This window comes from Fukomys damarensis, unplaced genomic scaffold, assembly GCF_012274545.1.
Source record: "Fukomys damarensis isolate Sample0158 unplaced genomic scaffold, DMR_v1.0_HiC HiC_scaffold_14, whole genome shotgun sequence".
Lineage (NCBI taxonomy): Eukaryota > Metazoa > Chordata > Mammalia > Rodentia > Bathyergidae > Fukomys > Fukomys damarensis.
This window is the reverse complement of record NW_022900926.1, coordinates 78,754,700-78,781,687: the sequence shown is the minus strand read 5'-3', so window position 1 is coordinate 78,781,687 and position 26,988 is coordinate 78,754,700. Positions and strand designations below refer to the sequence as shown.

The window sequence follows — 26,988 nt, the reverse complement described above, 5'->3', positions numbered from 1 at the left end:
TGACTCTTTCAAGCATTAACAAAACTGACAAATATTTATCTAGACTGGCAAAGAAAAAAGAGAAAAGATTCAAATAGTTACATCAGAATTAATTACTGATCTTACAAAAAATTGTAAAAGATTATGAACAGCTTAGGTATCATAGATGAAATAGAAAAGCACCGAGAGACACACTAATTACTGTAAGGTCAGACCAAGGCAGGATTGAGGCCACCACCAAGGCAGGCAAAGTCTAAGCAACATGTAATGAGTTTATTGCCATCTGAGCACAGTTGGGACAAGGGCAAGAAAGCTGTTGGCACTGAGAGGAGGGTGCTCATGGTTATATGGGCATTTAGGTGGGTAAGGGGTCAATGGCCAAGAGAGTGGAAAATTTTAGTCTCTGATGAGAAATTTTTGAGAAAAGTAAAAGTGATTTCTTTAGGAGAAAGTCAGTAGGATTTAGAATTTGGTGTTTTAGGAAAGTGCATTTGAAGATTAACATCAGAGACAACACCAGTGATGAAATTTCTTCTACTTTCCTTGAAAGTGATCTCAGAAACACTTAAATAAAGGTAATATTCTGGCTGGAAAGAGTAAGTATTGCTGTTCAGAATCTAATCCCAGAAACAGAATAGCCCAAGTAGGTAACTAAACAAAACAAAACACAACAAAAAACCCTTTAGATAAATTCAAAGAAATTGCCACCTGAATTTTTGTTTTATGTTGATGTTAATACATAAAAACAGAAAACCAAGGTTGGGACTCACCGCTGTTTAAGACTGGTAGGAATTGATGCTAAAGCAGAATGAAGCCCTTAGAATGTGCTCGTGTTAACCCTCATGAGCACAGGAATTTTTGTTTGTTTTGTTCAATGTTCTATTCTCTGATACACAGTAGATCCTGAATACTAATTTGCTGAATGAATTAATTTAGGAAATATACAAATTTAAAGAAAAGTTAACATGTGTCTCCCTGTTTAGTTTCTTGCATGATTCCCATGTATGATTCCCTTTGTATCATCTACTAAACTACTAAAATATGTTGAATAGTGAATGTCTCTGTTTTTAACAGTCATTTTCCTCTTTTCTTCAGTATTTCACTTGTATTTGCTCTGGTTCATATCAACTAGGCTTTTTGCTGGGCTTTTACCTTTCTCCACAACCCTGTTTAATTCTTCTGATTTACTTGTCCTTGTTTTCAACCCCATTTACTTCTTAGGCTGTGTTTTTCCTTTATCTCAACTCATCCCAAAGGTGGCATAGTTCAGAGTGTATCTATAGGATTTCTGGATGGAGAACTCATTGATGCTTTGTATAAGTTTTGTGACCTACTAAGATATTATTTTTTTTAACATTTCTGTGCCACAGTTTCATTTTTACTATATTTCACAAGAATGGTATGAATTTGTGTACATAAAGTACTCAGGTGTGATATGGTAGAAAGCTCTCATTAAATTTTTGTTTGTTTGTTTGTTTTTGAGACAGGGTCTCACTATGTAGTTTAGACTGACCTGGAACTCACTATGTAGACCAGGCTGGTCTGGAACTCACAGCTATCCTCCTGTCTCAGCCTCTCGTGCTGGATTTTACATAGTATTACTCCCCTGCCATAGTACTCTCTTCCTAAAAATAGAAAACAAATAAACAGAAAGTACTCTCTTAATATAATTTAATAAACTGAGACAAATACACCTCCCACAAGGAATTCAGTAATAAAAAAATTAAAGGAAAATTATTTCAGCTAACAATAGAGAGTGGTGGTTCTTTAAACCAGAAGACATTATATTTTCACTTTCCACATCTGGTTTTCTCTTACCTGTGAAAAGAGATCATCATAATTTCACATTGAGAAACACATTCACTATTTTTAGGTATTACATCATATAATCTTTATACCTTTTAGTTAAGCACTATTCTGTCTGTATGTAGCCTGTAAAAATTAGTGATGACTGAATGGAATAAAGATTCATTTTATTCCAAAATGGTTTAAAATACAAGGTAATACCTCATAAGTAGAAATTATTTCATTCTTTTGTCTTTCATTCTAAAGATTTGAATTATATTTATTCTCAGTGGGAAAGAATCAATAAATGTCAGGATTTTTATAGAGGTTGAGAATAATTTAGATGCTATGTACTATATCTCCCTACATTTTAACAAGTAGGAAGTTGAGTCCATTTGTCTGATGAGTTGTAGAAAGTTTTGTCTCAATACCAGAATTGGAGCCAAGGCAACTGTATTTCTATACCTGCACTCTGTCTTGTACTCTCAATAACTCTAGAATAAAATGGGAAACTGGTCGTAGTTAACTGGAATCAGTTTAGAAAGAGACAATTCTGCTTTTATACTCACTCCTTCCAAGAGTGTTCAATACGTTATTGTTTCTTCTTTTATTTGAGTTGTTTAGTAATTTGCATCACCCTAGTAATTATACTAATTCAAGAAAATTATCTTTCATGATAAGATTTCCATCTTAATATTTTATTTTATTGATATATACTAGGGTGTTAAATGATCAACATACTTCTTGTTGAGTATGTTTAATGATACCATCATTTTCCTAATAGGTATATAAATTATTATTTAAGTAAGTTAACTTGGTCTAAATAGGCATAAATCACATCAATGACAACCCCAGATCTTTTATTATTAAGTGAAAATTCACATGTGAAATAGCAAATAGCCAGTCATTAACATATCCAGGGACAGTTTCAGCTGAGTATAGTAGAATTTGACGAACTCCATCGTGTTCACATCAAGCCAAAGGGAAAAGTGCTTCATTTCACTGGCTTAATCATAGTGACCACTGTGTTACAGGTCTGTAGAAAGAAGTCAGAAGTATGGACTATTGGATGAGATGGGGTTTTAAAAGTTATTGCCGGGGAGGAGAAGAATATAACCACAATTTTGACAAGAAGGATTCGGGGTTGGGATACTGACATCAACATGATGAGAAAAAAAAATTGTTTAATTTTATAGATAGCAGGAGATGAGCTGAAACTGGAGAAACTTAAAGTCTGTGCTCAGCTAAGTCCAAACAGAATTTTGTGATTTAATGTGCTTTTGCTTTTACTCTCTTTTGGCAAGACCTTTTTTCATAAGCTGAAAATAACTCATGAATGAATTATAACCAGTATCTCTTCATATTTTAGAAGCTCCATGAATTTATAATGAATTCTGTTCTTTGTATTCTCTGTCTGACTGATGAAAGGGTCAGAAGCCCAATTTATAGGTTAAATGATATTAGAGAACTATGTATTGTATGACATATTTCATTAAAGCAGAGGCTGTGAGCTTCGGCTTTAACAACCAGGAACTTCACACATCTGACCGGCAATCTTGTTCATAATTACTTTTATGATTGCTAAGAATAAGAAAAAAATTATGTTCATGCATTTTTTAAAAGTTTTACAACTGTAGTTTCTATGCAAAATAGATTTTGGTTGCAAGAGACTACTATACCATAAAAATATAAATATAAAATATGATTACTTGCATAATACCTGAAAATTTTTTCTATAGTATTCTGAAAATACATCGTAAAATAATGGTATCTTACTAAAGTAGAAATTGAAATCCTTTTGAGGATTTATGTTTGTTAAGAGTAGAAAAATTAGTTGCATGAAGAATATTTAAAACCAGTTTGAATTTGTTGTTTCTCATTCAAATATTAATACTATTTGAAAATTCTGCTTAAAGCTTCTTTGTTCTTGAAACTAAAGTATTTAAAATAATTGTGATATGAAAATGCCTGTGAGTATAGGAATATATCTGATGGATTTCATAAACAGGTACTGAGCGATAACATAATGAAATTTTACAAATTTAGACATCTTCCATTTACCCTTCTGAAACAGATTTCTTGGGAGTCTACAAAACTAACAAAAATAAAGAAAAGGCGAGACAATGAATAATTAATTGATAAATGGCATAGCTTCAAATGCAGTTGAAATTTATTAGAAGTAAGCATTTTCTTTATGAAAAATAGACATTTTCCAAATTTTGTATCACCCGCTTTATCGCTTTTAATCAGTGGCCAAAGAAATTTCAGAGCTTCAAATGAAAAACTATCCTATTTGAAGGCCTGTTGGAAGAGAAGACTGATTGTCCACATAATTACGTTTTTAAAACCGATGATTGAATTAATATGTAATGGTCTATTTGATGATGACATTTTTTCTCTTTTTTTGATATAATGATATCAGAGTTTATTTTGATAATATTTAACCCTTTAAAATCATATCAAATATCTTCCATGTTTAGGTACAATTAAATGTTCCAATTCTGCAAACTAGCATAGGTGGCTTAAATCTTGAAATTTAAAGTAGAATGAAAAACTTAGAAAAATAACAAAAACAATATAGTGAAATCTTATGTAATCACTAAGTGAAGCCATTCCATACAACTCTGTTTTTGGCTCACTAATAGAATGGACATATTCTATGAAAGACTCCAAGAGAAAGAAAATGTCAGCATTTTAGAATCAGTTCTCATTTTCCACTACATCTCAACAAAACTACATGTAGTACGGCTAAAATAAAATGAAGACATTGGATGTTTATGTATACATGAGTTTGGAGTTAAGTCCTCATTCTGTTACTTCCTAGCTGTTCCTTCATTTCTTTGAATGATACTCGAGTTTGTACTGAAAAATGAACTGCTACCACTTCGCTCTCCCAGTAGTTAGTCTGTACCTCTTTAGTTAGCACATTAATTACCAAGTGCTTTGGAGTCATTAGTTCTTCCTGTATTCTCTTCCTCTTTCCTTGCTTTCCCCCTCTTTCCCTTTTCCTTATATTTTTCATTTCCCTTTTCCTTAGCAATTACTTATTAAGTATATAAAAGAAAAAAAACTTACAATTATATTTTAAATTTTTAGAAGTTGGGCCAGGGATTTAGCTCAGTCGTTCCAGCACCTGCCTCACAAGCACAAGGACCTGAGTACAAAAAAAAAAAAAAAAAAAGAAATTCTAAAAGTTAACGTATGATCTTTCAGTCTCTTAGTTCCACTGTTCACTCTTTATGCAGATTTATAGCTGTATATGGAGATAAGCAGAAACCTTGGAACCAGTGTCGCTTCTTCCGAAAATTTTCTCCCAGGCTTCAGTGAAAGGCGTAGAGAATGACATTGTAAAGTATAACTCATAAACATAATCATTTCATAGGGAAGAAATATAGTGATTGGATTATATTTCAAATATGTGACCTAGAAGGTAGAGTTCAGTTCCTACTGTGGATAAGACAGTAATGTTCTAGCGGATGTGGAGTTAACACAAGACAGAGTAGGCTCACAGAAATCTACAGCTATCATTTCTGGTGTGTAGTTAAAGGTTAAAGATTAATTAAAGCACTACCAGTAAGGGGTGACGTGGCTTAGTCATATTAACTCTGCCTTCACCAGTTAGGTATATGATTCAGACTAGACTGACAGAATTGAAATAGTGCTGCTGATATTATTTCACATTTCATAAAACGTTGAGTTCCCTCAAAAACAGGATTTAACTTTAAAGACTTTGAGTGTTGTGAAAGAAACCCTTCCAAATTGTTGCCGAGAATGTAAACAGATACAACCACTACAGATTAGTGTGGAAATTCCTCAAAAACCATAAATAGAAATTCTACTTGACCCGACTTTCTCCTTCTAGGTATCGTCCCCAAAGTTAAAGACATCATACCTCCGTGACATATACCTACTCATGCTTATAGCAGCGCAACTCACAATACTTAAATCACAGAAGTGTCCTCTATGCCCATCAGCAGGTAAATGAATAAAGAAAATGTATTTATACATAATGAACTATCACTCTGGTATAAAAAAGATAAATTCGAGTCATTTGTAGGAAAATAAGTGCACCTTGAGGCCATAATATTAAGTAAAATAAATCACACACACAAATTTTAAAACTACATGGTTTGTCTTATATAAGAAACCTAAAATATAAATAGCAAAATAGAAGGTATAATAGCAAATAGGGAGATAGATCTTTTGTAAGAGGAAAGGGGAAAAGAGATGGAGGGAGTAGGAAGGGTGAAAGGAGAAGGGAAAAGAAGATGTGTTACGATCATGTACCAGCTCCCCGCAATGTTTGCACTAAGAAACATAAAAATTTTAAGAAGGCTTTGTTAGTAATGAAAATGAGCTACACAATGTTGTAGACTATACGGCGTACTTTTATTCATTCTCTACTAAATAATCAACTGCTTCATTTTCACAAATGTTCTTTGAGTATCTCCAATGTACATGATTTGATGTGCTTAGCCACCCTCTTATACTTAGCACTTAAATTTATAAAATGTAACAATATATATCATGGAAAACACAGGTGGATGAGATATACATAATATAAGCAATGGCCCTAAGAGAAACTTTTCCTGTTTTAGAAGAAAAGCTTTGTTTACATCTATGCCATTTCCTATAATCTGCATTCTGTGACTCTGCCCCTAAATAAAATTCTCTCAGCTTTTCTCTAACATGTGCTTCGTCCCATGACTTGAGTGTCACAAACAGGTACGTAAGGAGAAAAACAAATTGCACTTCTGCTCAAATTAGGAATGTGGGATATTTGGTGCTCTCTGACAAAAATTGAATACATATTCATGACATCCTACAAAGGTAGCAGAAATTCTGTCTATGCATGTAGGCTGCCTTCAATGAGGTCACTCCAGGCAGATAAGAATATATGTTGGTTCTGATTTGTCTTTAGGGAGAAATCCATGTTTGAAAGTTGGGTCCAGTCTCCTTTTGGGTAGCAAATACAGTTTCTGCTGTGGCTTATGTATATTTATAGTGCTTACATTTATTCTCTTGCCATTCCCTCGTGTAAAATGTTGTATTGGCTCATTTTGACAGTATTGGATGAGGCACAATGTTTTAACCTCTTTTCTCTAGTAATTATATAAACATGTACACTGTTCATGGCGACCTGGGAGTGATGATCAGAACATCTGTTACGATAAATGAAACAGAGGATGAGAGTTGATTTTTGAATTGTAAATAACTAAAAAGTCGCTCTTCTGATCTGTGGCTTTATGCTAATGAAATGTTTGAAAATGTTGCTGAAACCTGTCACTCTAACTTAGCAGAGCTAGAAAGACAGAGAGCTTTTTATTGTTCTCACATGAGTGCAGCTTAGCTAGGGAGTTATTTGTCTTTCTGGGAAGCAGTTGTTATCCTTTATAGCAATTTGTGTAACAGTTTAAGCATTCTAGAGACAACAGTAAAATGCCAGTTTAAGGTAAGGTAATGTCTGGATAACCTCTGAAGAGCAAAATATTTGAGTTGCACTTTTTCAGCTTTAAGTCTTCCTGCCCTTGGTAAATTTGGGGCTAAACAGCCAAGGGTCCGGGGGAATTTAATAAAATAACTATTAGTCTCATTCTTTTCCCAAAACAAAGAATTATTCAACGTGGTGGCACCAGAGACAAGTACTTTGCAGGAACTTCTGCCCATTTTTCTGGTTTCTTGCAGACCCTCTTCACAATATTAAGACTATCTACTTCAGGACAATTATCAGTCAACTTTCCCACTATCAGCTTGGCTGAAAGCTGACGACATCTTTAAAAGATTATTTTAAAATTACTCACTGTGTGCTTGTTTGCCCTGATTCCTAATATCTTTTAATTTATTGTTCCCACAATTAATTTATAATTTATACTCAATTTGTAAATTTCTTAGCATGGTTGATGCTTGGGAACAGATTTATACCAAGTTACTCACCAGTTTAGCAAGTATGATGAAGTGCTCTGGGGGTGGGAAAGGGGGATGCCTGCGAAGGTGGCATTGTGTCTGCCTGATCTCCATCTTTAAATCATCCTTTTAGAGCCCCGCCATCCTTTTGTCTAGCTTTCCATGGAATTGTTTGGTAAAGATAAAACAGTTCATTTCTACGACGCTGGGCAGAGCCCACCAAATCCATACCTAGATATTTTTTCTTTGAAAATATTCTCCCTTTGGGTTGGGTTCTGTCCAATCTCAATAATGTATAATTTATATATTAATATTCTGTCTCAAGTCGTTTACATTTTCCTTGACAATTTTCTGCAGTATTTCTTTCCACTATTGCTTTGCATTCTTTGGTTTTTAATTTTTCCAAGGGAAAAAATACTTATTATTTGCAGCTGAATGCTAAAACTAGTTCTGAAAGATATGATATTTTAAATGAATTTCAGTTAGCCTTAGAAATGGAGTTCTCTATTGGACAGACTGTCATGATTACAAAAGTAATTCATGATAATTTGTAATTTACAAAAGGCTTTAACATATAAATGAGGCTCTCTGGACTGCTTTATGGATTTCTAGAAGAGATATAATATAATTCACATGATTCTCTTAGTTTCCTGTAAAAAGGAAAATAAATATTGACTATTTGATCAATTTATGCAGTGTTTCTGTTAAGTTACATTGACATAAAATATAGCTTTAAATTACCTTCCATTTACTTTGTGTTGACACTTGTAACACTCATATTCTGTTCCCATGCTGCTTATTCTTCAGAAATTTATTAAACACACATACATAATATACCAGGCACAGAGTTAAGTCCAAGAAGTCAAGGATGACTAAGTTTTCTTTTCTATCTTCGAAGAGTTTACAGAGAAGTCATACCTGGTAAGAGAAGGCTATGCCCTTGTTTCTGTTAAAACTGTTAGAAAGGAGGACTGAAAGGGTCATTGCAAGAAGACTTGGTATCTGTCTGGAGGAGTTATGAGGTGGCATCCTGAAAGTTGTGATGTGATGGTATTATAATGGTAGCATGATTTTTTATATTGTTAGCAGTCTTATAGTACATTAAGTCTGATCTAAACTACAGCTTTTAGAAAAGAGAAACTTTGATACTTTTAATGCATTTTTCTGTTGTTTATCATGGAAACTTTCATTCTTTTCTTCCCCATTTAGTTTATTGGTACATTTAAAGCAAACAATACAGTTACATTTATCATTGGGATCTTGTACCTTTATATCATACATCTTGGTTCTTATTTTCCCCCATATCCCTCCACTCCCTTCGCCCCCTTCATGCTTCCCTATTTACAAAGTATTTCTTTCCATTTTTTCACATTTTTTCTTTTCCCTTATTTCCTCCCCCCCTTTCCACTTCCCCTTCAGCCATTTTCTTCTTATTTCAAACTATCAGTTATACCTTTTGAACCTTATTTACACTTTTAGCCTTCATTCTATATACCACTTGCCAACTGGCTTCTAGGTAACCTTCACCAGTAAGAACCAATACTGATATTCAAATATAACTGCCGTGTCCAGTACGGAAATCACAAAACACACATGCCCGTTGAGTACTTGAAATGTAGCTTCTTGAAGTTGAGCTGTGATATAAATGTAAAGAAAATAGGAGATTATAACATTTCAGTAAGAAGGAAAAAGCATAAAAACTCTCCTTAACAATTTTATTTTAGATAGGTTAGATTAAATAAAATATATTGTTAAAATTTTTAAAATATTTAAAGAACATTAAAAACTTTATCAAAAAGGTATAATAGTTATTTTAATCTTCTGTATTGTTTCACTTATAACAAAATAGTTGGGAGTAGTGGCACATGCCTATAATCCTAGCACTTGGAAGGCTGAGGCAGAAGGATCACCAGGAGTATGACGCTAGCCTGGCTACCTAGTTATTTCAAGGCTAGGCTGAACTACATATCTAGACACTGTTAGCAAAAAACAAAACAAAAATGGTAAGAATGGAACCATAGTCACATAGGAAATATTAGCAAGAATCAGCAAATGGGTTTAAATCAGACTAAAAAGCTTCTGTACAACAAAAGATTCAATCAATGGAGTGAAGAAACAACCTACAGAATGGGAAAATTTTTTGCCAGCTACTCTTCAGTTAGGGGATTATTATCTAGAATATACAAAAAAACTAAAAAAAAAAATTAAACCTCCTAAAATTGAAGATCCAGTCAAGAAATTGGCTAGAGAAATGAAGAGATACTTCTCAGAGGAAGAAATACATATGGTTAACAGATACATGAAAAATGGTTAACATCTCTGGCCATTAGAGAAATGCAAATTAAAACAACACTAACATTCCATCCTACTCTGGAAAGAAATGGCAAACAGTAGGAAATCAAACAAAAACAAGTGCTGGTGTGGCTGTAGGGAAAAAGGTACATGCTACATTGTTGGTGGGAATTCAAACCAGTACAGCCATTATGGAAATCAGTATGGAGATTTCTCAATGCATTGAAATTAGAAATTCATATGACCCAGCTATCCCCCCTGCTAGGTGTCTTCCTCAGAAAGATTAAGTTATACTACAGTGATATGTGCATATCAATAAGCAGCCTGTATATCCATCAACAGATGATCAGATAAACAAAATATATATAATGGAAAACTACTCCACTATACAGAATGACAAATTTGAGGCATTTGTAGGAAAATTGATGCACTTGGAAAACTTAATTTTGAATGAAATAAATCAGACATTTGAATGAGGCAAAGTACCAGCAAAGAAAGTGATAAAAGATGGATAGAAAGGACAAGGAGACACATCTCATTCAGTAAGAAAATGGCTCAAAGGGACAAGGACAGAGATAAAGGAGAGGGGAAAGGGAAATGAGCGGACCAAAGATAAATCATGTCCCTGAACCTAAGAACCCAAGGAATGTAAATGTTATAAGCCATAACATGTGCTAAGACAAATAGTATCAACTGCAAGAAAAAGATGAGTGGGGAACCAGAAGAGGAGGGGTGGAGGGGACAGAAAGGGAAGGGATTAAAAAGAAGAAAACAAACCCAGGCTGTAATATGTACATGTAATCACTCCCCACGATGATTGTAAACTGCATGAATTACAAACATGTACTACAAAATAAAATAAAATATGAAATAAAAAATGTAAAGATAATAAAAAACAAAGCAAAGTAATAAACATGAGAAATATATGGCTCATATATAACAGTAAACATTCCAAGTAACAGCATAGAGAAAGGCTATCTCAAAGTTATGGCCCAAATAGATAATTCATATAGTTTCAAATATAATATTAAACTCCATTCTTAGCTTGCTTTATGAATTATGTCATTACTATTAATTTCTATTTTTATAAAAGTAGTTTGCTAGTCTTTTAAAATTACTGTTCCTGGATTAAAATTCAAGAATGTTAATTTGACAATTCTGTCTCATGCCATCTAAATGTCCTTTAAAACATATTTGAATTCATGTTTTTGTTTATTGAGTTTAGTAATAATTTGTCAAATGATTTCTTACATTTGGGGGTGACCAATAGAGTGTAATGAATTTTGCCAGATTTACACAAGACTGATTGTTGATCCAGTTTTCCTAGATTTCCTTAGAGTCAGTGGTCTCCATTTATCTGTGCAGTTTTCTTAAGTAATCTTAGAATTTTAAAAGTCCTCTAACTTTGTGATCTCAAAGATTATTTCACCCAACCCCTTCATTTTGCAGAAGAGGAAATGGAGATAAAATTAGTGAAGGGCTTTCTTATTTAATCACTTTTTTCCATTCGATTTAGTTGACCCATTTTCAAAAATCAGCATAATTAAAATGTGTTCTTGGTCTTTAAATAGTGTTATTTACATGATGTATATGGTTATTATCCCTGTGCCTGCCTTCTCTGTTATCTCTATTTGATCAGTTCTGATTATATCTTGATACTATTCAAACATTTTCCTTCCTGATCCATATCCATTTCTTCTAGGTTTTACATTGCTATTATTTAAGTAGACATTTCTTATTTTCCTCTCAGTATATTGTACATCTACTTTAAAACTAATATTACTTGAGTGCATAACTCTGAATTTTTTCCCTAGGATTTTAGGAATCCACCTCTAGAAAGGAAAATAAAACACCTAGTTTATATCTACTACTGCAAAAGATGTTGAAAACAGTAGGAAGCTGGTAAAATTCAAAGCTTATTTATGTCTAAAATAAAAAAGTATATTTACATGCCATTGAACAATCAATCCTTATCTAGTGGCTCTAGTTCACTATGAGCAGTTGATTGCAGTTTATATACTACGTTTTGACTCATTATTCTAGAGTGTATCACCACCTTCCTTTCTCGAAGTGCCTGGTACAAGTTTGAGTTAAGTAAGATGGTATCTGCAGGAGGTAGTGTTTTCTATTGTAAAACTACAGAGCTCTAGAGCTGTTAATATTCAGGACATTCCTCACATGAAATTTTTATTAATCACATATTTTATAGTTTTCATTTTGTGTAATATTGATAAAGACACTCAATTGAATGCTTTAATAAGGTTTAATAACCTCATAATAAAGAAGGCTATTGACATTAGAAATACAACTCATTTTATTAAATTATAAATTCCTGTTGTATCATACCTCACATGAATCAGATGAAAGTGGGAAGAGTGGGAGACACGTCTCAGTTTAAAATAGAAGTTAATCACTGTTGCTCTCCTAGACAAGAAATACACTGTATGCTCTGTGTACTTTCCACTGAATCACCTTTTTGGGAGCTGTGACCTGCATATTTACTTTTCTATGATGCGTTGATCACTAGGATCCCTGTATTCATGTGTTTTTCTTCCTGAATATTCCCTGGACCTAAGATGGCATCCACCAACTTCATAAAAAATCGGCTTCAGAAAGTTATAATCGCACTTCTTGCATGAAGTGAAAAGCTCTAAGAATTTGAATGTACTTAGAAAAAGGCTCTTGAGTAAACCACCAGAAACTGAAGTTAAAGAATGGTACGTCATTGCCCTGTAGGAAGATACAATACCAGACTAAAGGATAGAGCTTGGTTTGAAGTCTCCTTTACTCCAGTTACGTATCTGTGGCTTACTGACTGTTTAACTGAGATAAGCAAGATGCTCAATTTGCTGGGCCTGAGTTAAGATTTTGCTAAAACAGAACACAGCATGCACTTTAAAACAGGTTGTTTGGTCAAAGAATTAGACTAATTTGGGACTGTGGAACATAGAGGTGAAAAGCGGTACTTAGACTAAAAAATTTGTACAATTTAAATACCACAGTTCTATTCAGACCTAAAATATAAAATATAACTGTGGAAGTATATTAAAAACAGAAAAAATAAATACATTTCCTGATGATGTTCTCTATTTGTAAATATTTAAAACAATGCCAAATATAGAGTATTTTTCTCAGAAAACATTGACTGTTAGAAGCTTTCATCCTACAGTGAGATTGGGTTTAAACATTTTTTTCATGTTGCTTAAGATTTTGTTAGGTTCAGATTATGAGAGTATGAAGTATATTGGTTTAAAATGGATTTGGAACTAGGGGAATACATAGCAAATACAAAACTAATCTGGTGGTGGTTAAGGATACTGCAAAATATTTTTCATCTGAGAAAGTGACCCAAAAATTCACAATATGTTCCGAGAAAGTTGCACATGTGTGTGTGCATGTGAATGTGTGTGTGTGTGTGTGTGTGTGTGTGTGTGCATGAGCACCTGTACATATAGAGACAGACTGGGCGGAAGTGTATCATTTGCAAAGGAATGGAGGTGTTTGACGCTGGTTCCTTCGGGAAATACTGTATGGTTTAATACAGAGTTCGGACTCAAGAAAGGAGAATGGTAAAATACCTTGGAGAGGGAGGCAGAAGTTAGATTATGAAGAAATTATGGATAGCATTCAGTTTTTTTATTTGTTTGTTTTGGTACCAGGTATTGAACTTGGGTCCTTGTGCTTGCAAGGCAGGGCACCGAAGCACTGAGCTAAATCCCCGGCCCCAGGATAGCATTCAGTTTTATATTAGGCTTCTGCAAGATTTTAGAAAGTTGAGTGACATGATCAGAGTCACATTTTAGAGAAACTTCCCTGGTTTCAGTGGTTAGGAATAATTTACCAAAGGAAAAAAAAAAAAACATAGAGAGAGAGGGAGAACCAAGATGGATTATGTAAAGGTGCAAATTTCCAATGATGAATGTCATTAAATTTTATACCTTAAATGTACCAATGAAATTAATTAATTAATAAAAGATATAATTTACAAAATCTATAGTGAGTGCAAACAGTATCTGTGAAAAGCTTAGTTGAAATGCTTTATGATATAATGCGATATAATGCATTTGGACTTAATCAAGTATATGAAAAGGTTTACAATGATGTTCCTGTAGAAATGATAGAGACTTATATGCTGATTGATAACTAGTTTAAACAACAGGCAGATTTTCCAATGGGAATTTCCATGCAGTTATGATCTATTTGTCTTTACCTCTCTCTCTCTTGTTCATCATTTTTATCACTGATTTGGACACACTGAAACTGAATATTACCTAAACTCCAGGGGACTTTATTAAATTAAATATTAAAAAATTTTATCCAGCTTTGTAGTTTTAATAACTTGCTCTGCTACTTTAGAAGTTGAACCAATTAATATTAGCAGTTGATTATAAGGTCAGAATCTGAATAGTCAATTAGAAAGTTAGACAATGATAAATAGGCAATTTTAATCAAGGGTACATATAAAAATGAAAAAATAAGAAAATAGTGAGCAATAATCATAATATGCTTAAGATGAATCGGCAGATTTTCTTCTCTTAAAAAACCATATTACTCATTTAATCTGTAATAAAGGAGCTAGCAACACTAGTATAATTACTTTGCTTGGATCCCCTTGAATATAATATTGAGGTAGGTACATGGAACAGTTAAAAGATTTTAAGGTTTTTACCTGAATAAAAGAAATATAATAGGAAGATGAAATCTGTTCTCAAATTCTGGTTGATAATTATGTGAAAGTTAAGTGTATTGCAATCGGAACAAATCACTGGAAACTTCGGGAAAACAGATGCTGGAGTAGTATATGGGAAAACGCCACATCAGAAGCCCTCTAGAGAAGTGGTAGACTGCTAGAGAAGGGGTGAAGTTCACCATTCAGGGCGACTCACCTGTAAAAGTGTAAGAAAGGCCTTTGGAGTATTCAAAGAGTGGCTGAACAGATAATCTACTGATCGTATTAGATTCTCCTATCCTTGTAAGTAAAGGAATAGTTCAGTTTTAGTACATAATACATATAAATACTTGCAGATTAATTTAATAGTGTTTTTGAAAGATCTTCTAAAATTACAATATAAAATAAGTACAAGAGTTTTGTGTTCTTTTTCTTCCCAGCCCCAACTTTTACTATGAAATTATTTAATTATTTAAATTAAATCATAATTAAAATAAATAATTGTTAATAAATTAATTAGATCACTGATTAGACAATCATTGGTGGGCCGGAGATTTAGCTCAGTGGTTCTGCCACCTGCCTTGCAAGCGCAAAGACCTGAGTTCGACCCCTGGTATGAAAAGAAAAAAAAAAGACAAGCATTGGTACTTTTTCATTTTTTGTGTTTGATACTTTACATGTGAGCACTTTAGTCATTATCTCTTAAGACCAAATATACATTCTTATATAACCACAATAATCATTTTGCTTGAGGAGAAAAAGAAACATTTCTCTATCACTTAATATCCAGGGTATTTAAATAGTGATCTTCAGGATGACATTCTGTCAAAATGAAAGAAGCTTAATGATTTTCTTCTCTAGATAATGATTTGTACAATGTTAAAGATAAGGAAGACACCTTTTCCAAAGTTTTTAGATAGGAAATTATATAATAGTTGATTGTGAAAACCACTATGTCTTCCAGGAGAATAATAGATGATTTATCATTCAGAACATCAATTCTTTTATTGAATTAAAAGTCTATCAAACACTGATTGTATCCTGTTCATGGTAGGACAGACTTAAGCAATCTCCGAGGTTAGATGTGACATTGGTTTGTACATCCATCATAGATTTATGAGTCCTATAGTCTAAGTAGTAGTTAAAATTGATCTGAAAGAAAAAAAATGCTTTGGCTATGTTTCAGCAGTTGTCTGATAAACCTCTTATTTCAAGTCTTGAGTAATGGTGCTCTTTTTCTGAGTCAGAGATTGTGCAGGGGAAATTTCAATGCTGGGTGTTCTGTATAAATCAGGTATCTCTAACCATTTGGTCTTCCATATCTACAAAATTGAGCTAGGCAACTGTACCATGAGCAAAAAGGGTATTCTCCTGCACTTCTCTCCTTCCTTTAGAACCTGAGATGCAATGATGAGGTTTGTTAGCTTTTAATAAATGTTGGGATAAGAGAACTGCAGGCATTTTATTCTTTGATACAGATGTTATGTGAGTGAGATGTGACAGCCCTACCTGAATTTGAACAAATTAGAAAAAAGCTTTAAGATTAATCTTAGATGGTTTCTTGAATTTGAAAATTCCAAAGGGATAAGAAAGCAGTAAATTTGTCTTGAATCCTTCTAGAGAATATGATGTTTGAAAAATACAAAGTGATCTTTAGATTCTTAAAACTGGGAAACAGGGTGATTGCTGCTGTAAGTCTAAGGAGGGCACAGAGAGATTACTACTCTGTGGTTTAAAAATCATATATTTCTTATATTATTCTATTGCTCTGGAATAATGATTTGTGAACTCCATAGAGTAGCAAGTTCCTCCTTATGGACTGCATGCTTATGAAAGGCTACGTATAATTTTGACATTTCATAATAAAATGAATAAAAAAGGGAGGCAAACACTTTTATAGGAGTGATATGGCACAAAACAAATATTAGTTTTCAAGATATACAAAAAGAAAGAGACTTGGAAAATCATGTAAATAGTTTTTCTTTTATTACTCTTCTGTAAGTTCATGAACAGAGAGAAACATTGCTTTGTTATTTAATTCATAATAACAACTTTAAAACCAATCACACTGATATAAGCTGACTTCTTTCTTGACATTGTAGACCGCATTTTTTACTTCACAAAGAAAGTACATGGAGTACATATTCTCTCAATTTCCTGCCCACATCCACTTCTGCAAATTACATGGCATTGCCTCTTGCTTAAGTGAATGAGATGTCTTCCTCGCCAAGGTGTAGACTATTTCCCGTGCTTGAGATTTCATCCTGTTGTGCTCCTGAGCCTCCTTATTCTATCACGTATTCTCTCTTTTCTGTTTCCTTTTGTTCCTGTTTGATTGTTTTCAATGCCTAGAAGAAAGTCCTACTATAAAAGAAAAAAAAAGCTAAAATACCCTGAGATTTCATGGTTCCCTCTACTAACTCTCCTGTTTGTGATTACTCCTTAATATTCTAGCATCATTTTAAAGTATATTGTGTTCATTTAAATATATGACAATATTGGAGTACGTTCATGATTAGCTATTTAAAATACATGGCAGAAAAAAAAAAGAAAACTAAAATTAATCAAAAGCCTATCATTTAAACCACAGTTAATATTTTCTTGGGCAGGACTGCATATATTAACTACCTGTACAGCATTTGTGACATTGAAGTCCATATAGTTCTTATATTCATCTGTTACTCTGGAATGACAGTTTGTGAGCTCCATAGGGCAGCAATTCTCTCTGTGTGGACTGCGTGCTTATGAAATATTACATATAATTTTGACATTCTATAATAAAATGAAGATGTATAGAGGCAAACGCCATTATTGTATCATTTATACAATAAAGGTTTTAACAGGGAGATGCATAGTATTTTATCAATTACAGGCACCACACTGTGTGCAGATAATCTCCTACTATGGTATATTTACACTCTTTTTAATCTTATTGTCCTTCAGAGCTGAGAAGTAAAGATTTTTGCAGTTTATCAGTGTCAGTTTCCTTAACAACATAGCCTTTAAGTAGAATTGATGGATTGGAGTATATGATATTTCTTAACTTTTTGATCCAAAAATGGTATTTTTACAAAATGTGTATCAAGTAGTTTCTCTTTAGACCTGTTTTTGCTCACACTTCAACAAATTTATCTGTAAAAGTTCTCATTTGTTTTAATTAACTTTTAAACATTTCAAGGTCCCGAGTTCAATCCCCGGTACCAAAAAACAAAACAAAACAAAAAAACCAAAAAAACCCCCATTATAAACATTTGTATGTTTCCATTGGTTATTTGTATATATTATTTATGAATTATTTTGTTCTTAGCCAGTTTTTGTAGTGGAGTAATCATAAGTATTAATCCTCTTTATATATTGAGGATACTCTTTACTTTTAGTATATATGTCTACATTTAATTAATTTATTTTCATGTAGAGTAAAACCTTGATTGTGAGCATAATTCATTCCAGAAACATGCCTGATATCCAAAGCATTTTTATGTCAGTGACTTTCTGCATAAGAAATAACAAATGATTAGTTCCACAATCCCAAAATATTTATATAAAACTAATTACAATACTGTGTTATAATACAAAATAATAAAATATGTAAAATTTAAAGAAAAACAATTCAATGTGCACTTACTTTGGAACGCCTTCATGGCTGGCGTGAGGGCGACAAGAGTAAGGAAGGTCATTATATAGGACAACATTCACTATCAGTAAAGAATCACTGCTGTCCATTGGCTCAATGGAATCTTTTCGGTGCAACTTTATAAAAGAACCTATTCAATGACACCTTCCTACCTCCTGTTGAAGACTTCTCATTAATGTGGCATTTCATTGTCCTTAAACAGATTCATTGCTCACACCATTATAGCCTTATTTAGGTGGTGCTTTTCTACAAAATGTTACACCGCTTCCCTCATTTTACACATCTCTCTAATCTCATTTGAAGTGAGGGATTCCTTTGTCTTTTTCTCCTCTTTCTCTGCAGATGAAAATCTCTTCCATAACCTCTTGCCGGTAGGAGATGATCACCCAGACTCCCAGAGCGAAAGAGAAAGAGAGACAGACAGGGAGAGAGAGAAAGAGAGAGCACTGTTGTCTCAGTGATGATCTTGTAACATTTGGTGTCATGTACTACTTATATTTCAAAACATCACTCATTTAGAAAATTAAAATATATTAGAAATGTTTGCTCATTTGTGGAACACTCACAGAAAAGTTATTAGTGTATTCTTTTAATCCTATTATATATTTGATGTACACATTTTTAAAAAATACTTGTTACTTTCAATAATATTACCTTAATTTCTATTACTTTGGTATCAAACTTAGGAAGGCCTGAACTATTTTGTGCAATTGTTTCTTATTTTTTTTTATTTTTTTATTTTGGTACTGGGGATCAAACTTGGGACCTTGCATTTGCAAGGCAGGCACCGGCACCACTGAGCTAAATCTCTGGCCCAATGAAATTGTTTCTTAAAACCAAATTCTTTTAAAGGATAAGCTACCCATGCCAAAGTGCATAGAATAAAAATAACATTCTAATAGTGTATAATAAGAAACCCAGAGCAAGAAACTGAATACAGTCAACACTGTAAAATTATTTCATGCTTCCTCTTGTTTTGAAGGTAAACTTGTGCAGAATTCTTTTTTTGTGTGTGCATGGCTTCTTTCCTTCAACATTTTGTTTGCAGTATTTATCTAATGCCATTATATGTAGTTCTTCATCGATTCATGTACTTTGTTAGTTTGAACTTTCTGGTATAGAATATTTGATGAATTTAACTACATATTTCTGAAGGATATATATCCCAGGGTGAACTGCTGATTGATAGGACTTGTGTATTTTCAGTGTTGGAAGATTTGATTGGTTTGTTTTTTCTAGTTTTTACAGATAAAGTGGTAGTTCTATTGATTTTCAATTTTTTTATTTTTTTACTATATTGACCAAACCGTGTTACTGTTTTGAAATACACTGTTTTTTTATTTCATTTTTCTTGTCCTTTTTAGAAAAGTAAAATATTTTGTCATTTTTCATGTTAACTTCTGATTATAAGCTATTTCAGAATTTGTTTAGTCTTAGTCCTATATTACAAAATACATCTTTGAATTATATCCAAAACAATTATTATTTTTACCCTAATTTCACTGCTGCTAAAACATTACAGTTTTGGTAGCAGGGAAGCAGAGCGGGGCAAAAGTGCCAGACAAACACCAGGGAGCAGATAGAGTCTCAAACATCATGACTCTTCTGAAGTTCCAGGTGCTCCCACAATGTGGCTTCTAAGCCAATTAATTTAATAATTAAACTTAACCATCACTCTAACAAAACTTGCTTTGTACACATCAAAGGTGTTGAGCTAGTCAAAATTTCTCTTTTTGCTTGAGTCAATATTGTTGTGAGGTTATGGAAAATAACTTGCTTGTGAAATTCCCATTATGTGGATGTTTTCAGATTTTTCATAGATGAAATATTAGACTCTGGCTTTGAATCAATATGAATTAATTATGCATTTTATTTAATTAAGGTAGAAAATTGGTTATACTAATGAATTTCAAAGATTTTTTAAAATATTCAACGAGATGATACATATGTGATCTTAAAGTTTACATTATTTATATTGAAAGAAGTAAAACTTAAGAAAATTTTAACCCATCAAATATTGACCTTTTTCTGTATCTTTTATCACATAGGAGTTAAAACTCTAAATTGAGGAATGTAGAAGATTCACTTTTTTATTTAATTTTTGCATTAAGAAACTATTGCAATTTTTCATTTCTATTATTTCCTAATTAATTTTATGATACTTTATGATTACAGTTTTTTCTGTTCTGTGTCTAAGATTTTATATTCCTAATTTCACCTCATTACTAAAGTTATCTCATATTTTACAAAATTTTGTGTATTTTCCCTGAGTAAAATTTGGAGTAAAACTCCTAGTTTCTAGTGGTTTATGTAAGATTTTGAATTGTAGCATGGACAGATTGCAACACTGGCTCCATCACTTATTAACTGTAGGATCTTTGGCCTAAGAGTTTTCTGTAAAATACTACTACTTAGGATTATTTAGGGGATGCCATGGAACATATCATACATATCCAGTACTTACACTGTGCTAATCATTCTTCCAAGTGCTTTTATGATATAACATTTCATCTTTATAACTATGTTGTAGCCTCCCTTAACATCCCTTTTTCAAAATAATTAATATAATCAGACAGAGGTTTTGTCCAACTGCCCAAAATTTGCACTGAAGGCAAGTGGAAGAGCCAAAATATGAATCAAGTCTGACTCCAGAGCCCATCCCATACCACTATTGTCCTCCATGTATAAAAATTATATAGTTTGGCTCTGAACACCCATTGAATATGTAAATACTTGTTATTTTCAGCCTAAAATAAGTTACTGGTAAGATTAAATATTTTCATAGTACTACTTCACAGGAAGTTGATTGCTGTGATAACTACACCATCAAATTGTTTAAAATCTGGAGAAAGAAAAGTATTTCACAATAAGATGGTAGCACATAGGAAACTTTCATATTCTTTCTGAATATAACTATGCCTTATTCCTGGGATCTTCTCTGAGATCTCATTCTGCATAGGTGGAAGAGTTGTTACAATATCATATCATGACTTCTTATTAAATTTGAATGGGTAATTTGCTAATTGTCCCCTGAACTCCATGCATCACAATACCCTTGATAAAATTTGAATGACTAGTGGTGGAACTGGCTTATTCAAGGGAGTTTAATTTGTGAATGATTTGCTGGAAGTATGTGGTGTGAAATTTAAGGTGCAGAAAGATAAATGGTCTAAATTATTTTGAAAATACTGGTTTCTCAGTGACAGAGGTTGGAGAAGGTTCAGGTCTTTCCCCTTTCTTTCCATTTACCAAACCAACAATAAGAAAGATTCTGTTGGGCAAATTTCCATTTGCTTCCAGCTGAATAGATAACCATGATACAAGAGAGAAGGAAAGCAGGAACATGGCTGAGAGACGTGGGCTGAGACAGCTGGTGGAAGGCAGCAATTGAAGGGACATGTTTTAAGATTACATGTCACATTTTATAGCCAACATGATGTGCTACAGTGGTATTTATTGATTAAGGGTTTTGCCTTCTTTTGGAGAGGTGTGATTCATAAATGTCCTCTGAAAAAGGACTTAGAAAAATAGAAATATGCTAATTTTCTCATAGTAAGATGGTGGGATTTGCAAACAAACAATAAACAATAAACATAAAACTTGTGTTAAAGAATTCTGACTTGTGACTCAATGGAGACAAATTTAATTCCATTTCCTCAATTCTTAGCTTTGTGGTTTATATCAGTGCAGATTATTGATAATTCTGAAAGTTTATGCCTACTTTGGGGGGATAATTTTCAGTACTTAAGGCAAAATCTAATTAATCTCTAAATTACTAAAGTTAGAAGGAAAAATCACATTTAAATAACATTAAATTTTGACTGTAAAACCAAGGCAGATTTTTCATTATGGATTTACCAAAAAAAGATTAAAAAAAAGTTAAAAAAATCATTAAATTTAAACTAACTATATATACTTAAATCACACACGTGCACACGCACATACACACACACACAAATAAAGAAATTTCTGATTATTTTCTCTGCATTCTAAGAACTATGGGATTATTCTCTTGCTTTTTCAGGTGGTATTTTCGAATATGTGGAATCTGGCCCAATGGGAGCGGAGGAACTTGCATTCAGATTTGCTGTGAACACTATCAACAGAAACAGAACTTTGCTGCCCAACACCACTCTCACCTATGACACCCAGAAGATAAATCTCTATGACAGTTTTGAAGCATCCAAGAAAGGTAATGGATAGATATTTGCCATTCAGATTTCTGAAATTCAAATTTCCTTTTGAATTCCATCACAGTTATTAAGTTATTAGAATTATTTGTATGCTAAAGTTTCTTTTGAATGCATATACATTTTATCACAGAAGGTAAAGTGATATAATTATCTCTTGCAAAAAATGTACTTATAACATAAATGCAATTAAATCTGTGAAAGGGATATTGCTTTTTGCTTATTGATCTTCCTGTCTTATAATTAAATTATGACTCTTTCTGAAAATTATAATAAAATATCAGACGTCAGAGCATTTTGTGAAGTTTTTCTATGCCTTCTTACATATTAAGTTGCATTATCTCTAAATCTTACTAAATTATTACTGTAGTTTCATTTGATCTTCAAGTACTTATATTTAATATGTACTAAAATTGCACTATTCTTCTACTTACAAAACATATGTTGTCACTTCATATTTTTAAATAATATTTGCCTTTCTGTAATGCTAATATTGTTTTACTAGCTACAGTACATTAATGGCAATGTGAATAATTATTTAAATTCTAAGTTGGTGCAGAGTTCTTCTAAGCTTATTAATATTAATGGCAACTGTTAAAGTGCAATATTGCTCAAGATGAAAGTACCCTGCTTTTCCCCCAGCAGCTAACTTGTGTTTATCAAAGCCATATTCCGGTTGCCCTTTGAATTCATATCTTTATGAATACAAATAAGTTTCCACATTTCATAATCATGTCAAGGTGATGAAAAGTTTGGAAAGCTCAAAAGGTTAAAGTTTACTGCAAAATGCTACATTTGTCATCATAATTGCAAAATAAGTCATTAATAGCAGACAAGTGCATTTGATTAGTGGCGGAGTTCATGATTATTTTCATTAGGAAGAAGAAGCTCTGTGTCTAATGAAAGCATTCAGATCGAAGAATATGGAATGAATGCAGTATAGATAAAATATTAATAGATTTCTTAATGGCAATTTCATAAAAGCACTAGCTACAATTTGACAACAAACAGGGTATGCCCTGGCAAAATTATGAGGTGATAACATCATTCGATTTTCAAAATGTTTTAAAGAATTTGCAAACTTTGTCACCCTTTAAATACACATTGGGAATCTAACCCATCAATTGACTTTGGCCTCAAGCTAGGAAAAAGCTCAAATAATTGTCAGTAATTTTCTTTGTGATGTCAGTATTAAAAGGGTCAATGCCATTGGTTTGGATCTCGTGCAGCTTCTGTCTGTTGAGCTGTTACTGCTTAGAGAACACAGAAATTTGCAGAAAATAACATGAGGGAGAGAGCCAATATATTTTTGGGTGTTTGTCAGGTGTGAAGATGTATATATATTGATAATTACATTAAGAATTAATAATGGACTTTACCCTTTTTAAAGTTTTCATTTTTTTATAATACAAGATATAAGAAATTAAATGTTAACTTCTGGTATTTTCTCTGTTATTTTATCTCTGATTCTTTAGGTAATACTATTTCACACAATTATTTAATAATTTGATGTATTAGAACTTGAACTATCATTTGAATCATGCATCATTTTAAATGACTTCTTTGAAAACTGACAGCCATTAATATTATTTGAAATATATAAAGATATTCTAAATAGCAAATAAAATGCTTTTTTGCTTGTCTTGGTTTATAGTTTCTCAAAAAGTCTGGTGAAAGTTTGTTCTTAATATATGTGAATTAAAATTTCATATTGAGTGAGAAATTTCAGGTTCCAGGCTTTCTAGTGATTTGGAATTTCAGTCTTTATTTAGAATCTAAGAACTTCCACACTCAAAATCAATTTATTTAGATCATGTTATATTTCTGAAGAAAGGAGAGTAGTTTTTTCAACTAAAAATTAATTACTGAACACCTCTCTGTTTGAGAATTCATTCATCACATCATTTTTTTTTTTTTACAGAAAATGCTGAAGGAAAAATGTCAGAAATTTTCACACAGTACAGTCATAGACTATCCACTTTGATTAGCTGAATCTGAACACTAAGTTTATGCCCAAGCCTTAATAACAATCCTCCTCGGTCCCATTTATGTGTGAGCAGTGAGGGTGAACTTACACTGGCTTGGGTCCAAGGAGGTCTCTCAAGCAAGAGCCAAGGGCTTCAATTCACTACCTCCACAAAGTGGGTAGTAAGGTTCTTCACTCATGGAACACAAATTTGAGAATTCGTCAGTGTGAGACATAATGCAGATTTATGAGGCATTATAAGAAAAAGAATATAGTTTAAGTAACAGGGTGGGCATACTGCTATGCAGAGATTTAAACTGGCTGGCTCACAAAAGCACAAGACTAGCTTTTATGGATTAGCTGAGTTAGATCTGAATTTAGTAGATTAATTTCTAGGTTCTGGTTTCTGTAGCTCCAGAGGCATTCTCATCATTTGAGAGGCAGTTTGGTTACTATGAGGTGATTATCCTTTCTTGGGACAGGGTCTGTGTCACTTCCTTCATTGGGCAATTGTTTCTCGTTGGAGGAAGAAGTATCATTCATGGGAGGGTTGGCAAGGATCTGCTTTTCGTGGAACCTGAGGTGAAGTGTAGCTTTGTAGGCTTCTAGATGAAGTCCAGGAGGGTTGGATGTGGACACTGTCAAAGCTGGCTATGGAGCAACCCTGCAAACTTTAAAAATTACTTACTCTTAGCTTGGTGACAGTTTTAAAGGGGGATGTGCTAGATTAGGCAAGTTTAGAACAAACAGATGTTGTAACACATATATCCACTCCCTGAGGGATTAGTATGCCTAGTAAAGAGCTGAGCAGGAATCTGATCCAGATTAAAATAATGGAAGACAAAAAATTGAGTTTCCTTGAGCCTTTCTACCTGTATTTCTTCTATCCTACTTCAAAACCATTTCCTGTTGGAGCGGATTATTTCATTTTTGGACATTGTCTCTCAGAATTTGTTAATGAATTAAGTGAAAATTAATGGGAAGTTTCTAAACATTTGTGCTAATTCCTTCTTTGTCACTCCAATGAAACATTTAAGATTAGGTCATAGAACAGATCTTCAGATACTTAAAGATAATTTTCATGTATCTAATAGTTATTCATTTCCTAGCCCAAACTCAACATTTGCTCCAGTGTTCCTATATAGAATTTCAAGTCATGACACAAATCTATTTTAATCTGAATACCTTCTAATTTGTTTATATCTCTCTTAATTTTTGTAATTATTAGACATAAGAGCAATATTTCCTGTAGGTACCTGCTAATCTTTTTTTTAAAAAATAGGATAACAAAAAAGATATATAACAACCAAAAGCTAACTATATAAAGATGACTGAATACTTTTCTAATGATGTTGGCTTTTTTCCCTCAATGATAATCTATATAAAAAACTCTCTAAGTGCAATACCAAGTTTTGCATGTATTTGTACATATGACAAACCCATGTCATCCGCTGTAAGTAATCTTTAGTTTTGCTTATCCATAGTGATTGTATAGGAAGGAGGGATCAAATAGCTTTTGATTAAGAATTTGAAATTATAAAGATAACTGGTGAATTTAAGAAGCAACACTATTCTTCCATCTCACTGTTAAAATTTTTTTTGAATAAACACTTCCTTCAGTTAAAAGATATTCCTTTTCTCTCTCTTTCCCTTTCTCTCTACCTTGACATCAATTACATAATTATCTGACAATAAGATGCAAGCAATTTGGTGAATTAATTCTGTACCAAATGAAAATGTTCAGTGTGAGACACAATGAAAAATTAATAATATGTAGGTGTTATATTGAAGAAAAAAAAATCTTATTCAGGATGATGCCTTTGGGTTTTAGTAATGATGTGGTACCTGTTGGCACGCTGGCATCTCTCCATGCATTGCTAACAGACGTCTCTCTCCTCTGTAGCCTGTGATCAGCTGTCTCTTGGGGTGGCTGCCATCTTTGGACCTTCACACAGCTCTTCAGCAAATGCGGTGCAGTCCATTTGCAATGCTCTGGGAGTCCCCCACATACAGACCCGCTGGAAGCACCAGGTGTCAGACAACAAAGACTCCTTCTATGTCAGTCTCTACCCAGACTTCTCTTCACTCAGCCGTGCTATTTTAGACCTGGTGCAGTTTTTCAAGTGGAAAACCGTCACAGTTGTATACGATGACAGCACGGGTAAGAGTAATCAGTAGCCTTTGGGTTGGAGTATTTAACACTTTCTGGACCCCATCCAGATTTCCACATGACTACTGAATTATTTTATTTCTTTGTGAATATTTTGTTTCTTTGATAGTTTGCTTTAAAATTAAAGAATGGAAAGGGGTTTTGAACCAAATGCTGGCCATAATTTCATACAGCCAAACAAATAGCTAAGTCACATACTTTTCTCTGCATTTGTAAAACAAGTACTTTGCTTTCTGTGAAGGATCAGCTAGCTAGCTTGAACTATGAATTGAGCAAATGGTGGCAACAGTACCAATATAATACTGAAATATTTATTCAAATACTTTTCTTGTGGGTTCAGGGTAGTTTCCTGCAGCAGAGCTTCATGGCTGGCTGCCAGTGAAGTTAGTCAAGAAACTC

The 26,988-nt window shown here is 33.1% G+C and overlaps 1 protein-coding gene across 14 annotated transcripts in view; it reads left to right on the top strand.

Annotated features, from left to right (window-relative positions):
• Grik2 (glutamate ionotropic receptor kainate type subunit 2) overlaps positions 1-26,988 on the top strand; it is a 657,782-nt gene that overhangs the window by 229,937 nt on the left and 400,857 nt on the right. For 13 of the 14 annotated variants that reach the window (XM_033763462.1, XM_010607179.2, XM_010607177.2 and 10 more), the window contains 2 exons: positions 22,288-22,455; positions 26,323-26,580. In XM_033763462.1, coding sequence (XP_033619353.1) covers positions 22,288-22,455; positions 26,323-26,580 — 426 coding nt within the window. Of the gene's footprint in view, positions 1-5,641; positions 5,742-22,287; positions 22,456-26,322; positions 26,581-26,988 lie in introns of those variants that run through there. The other variant, XM_010607182.2, reaches the window with a different exon arrangement.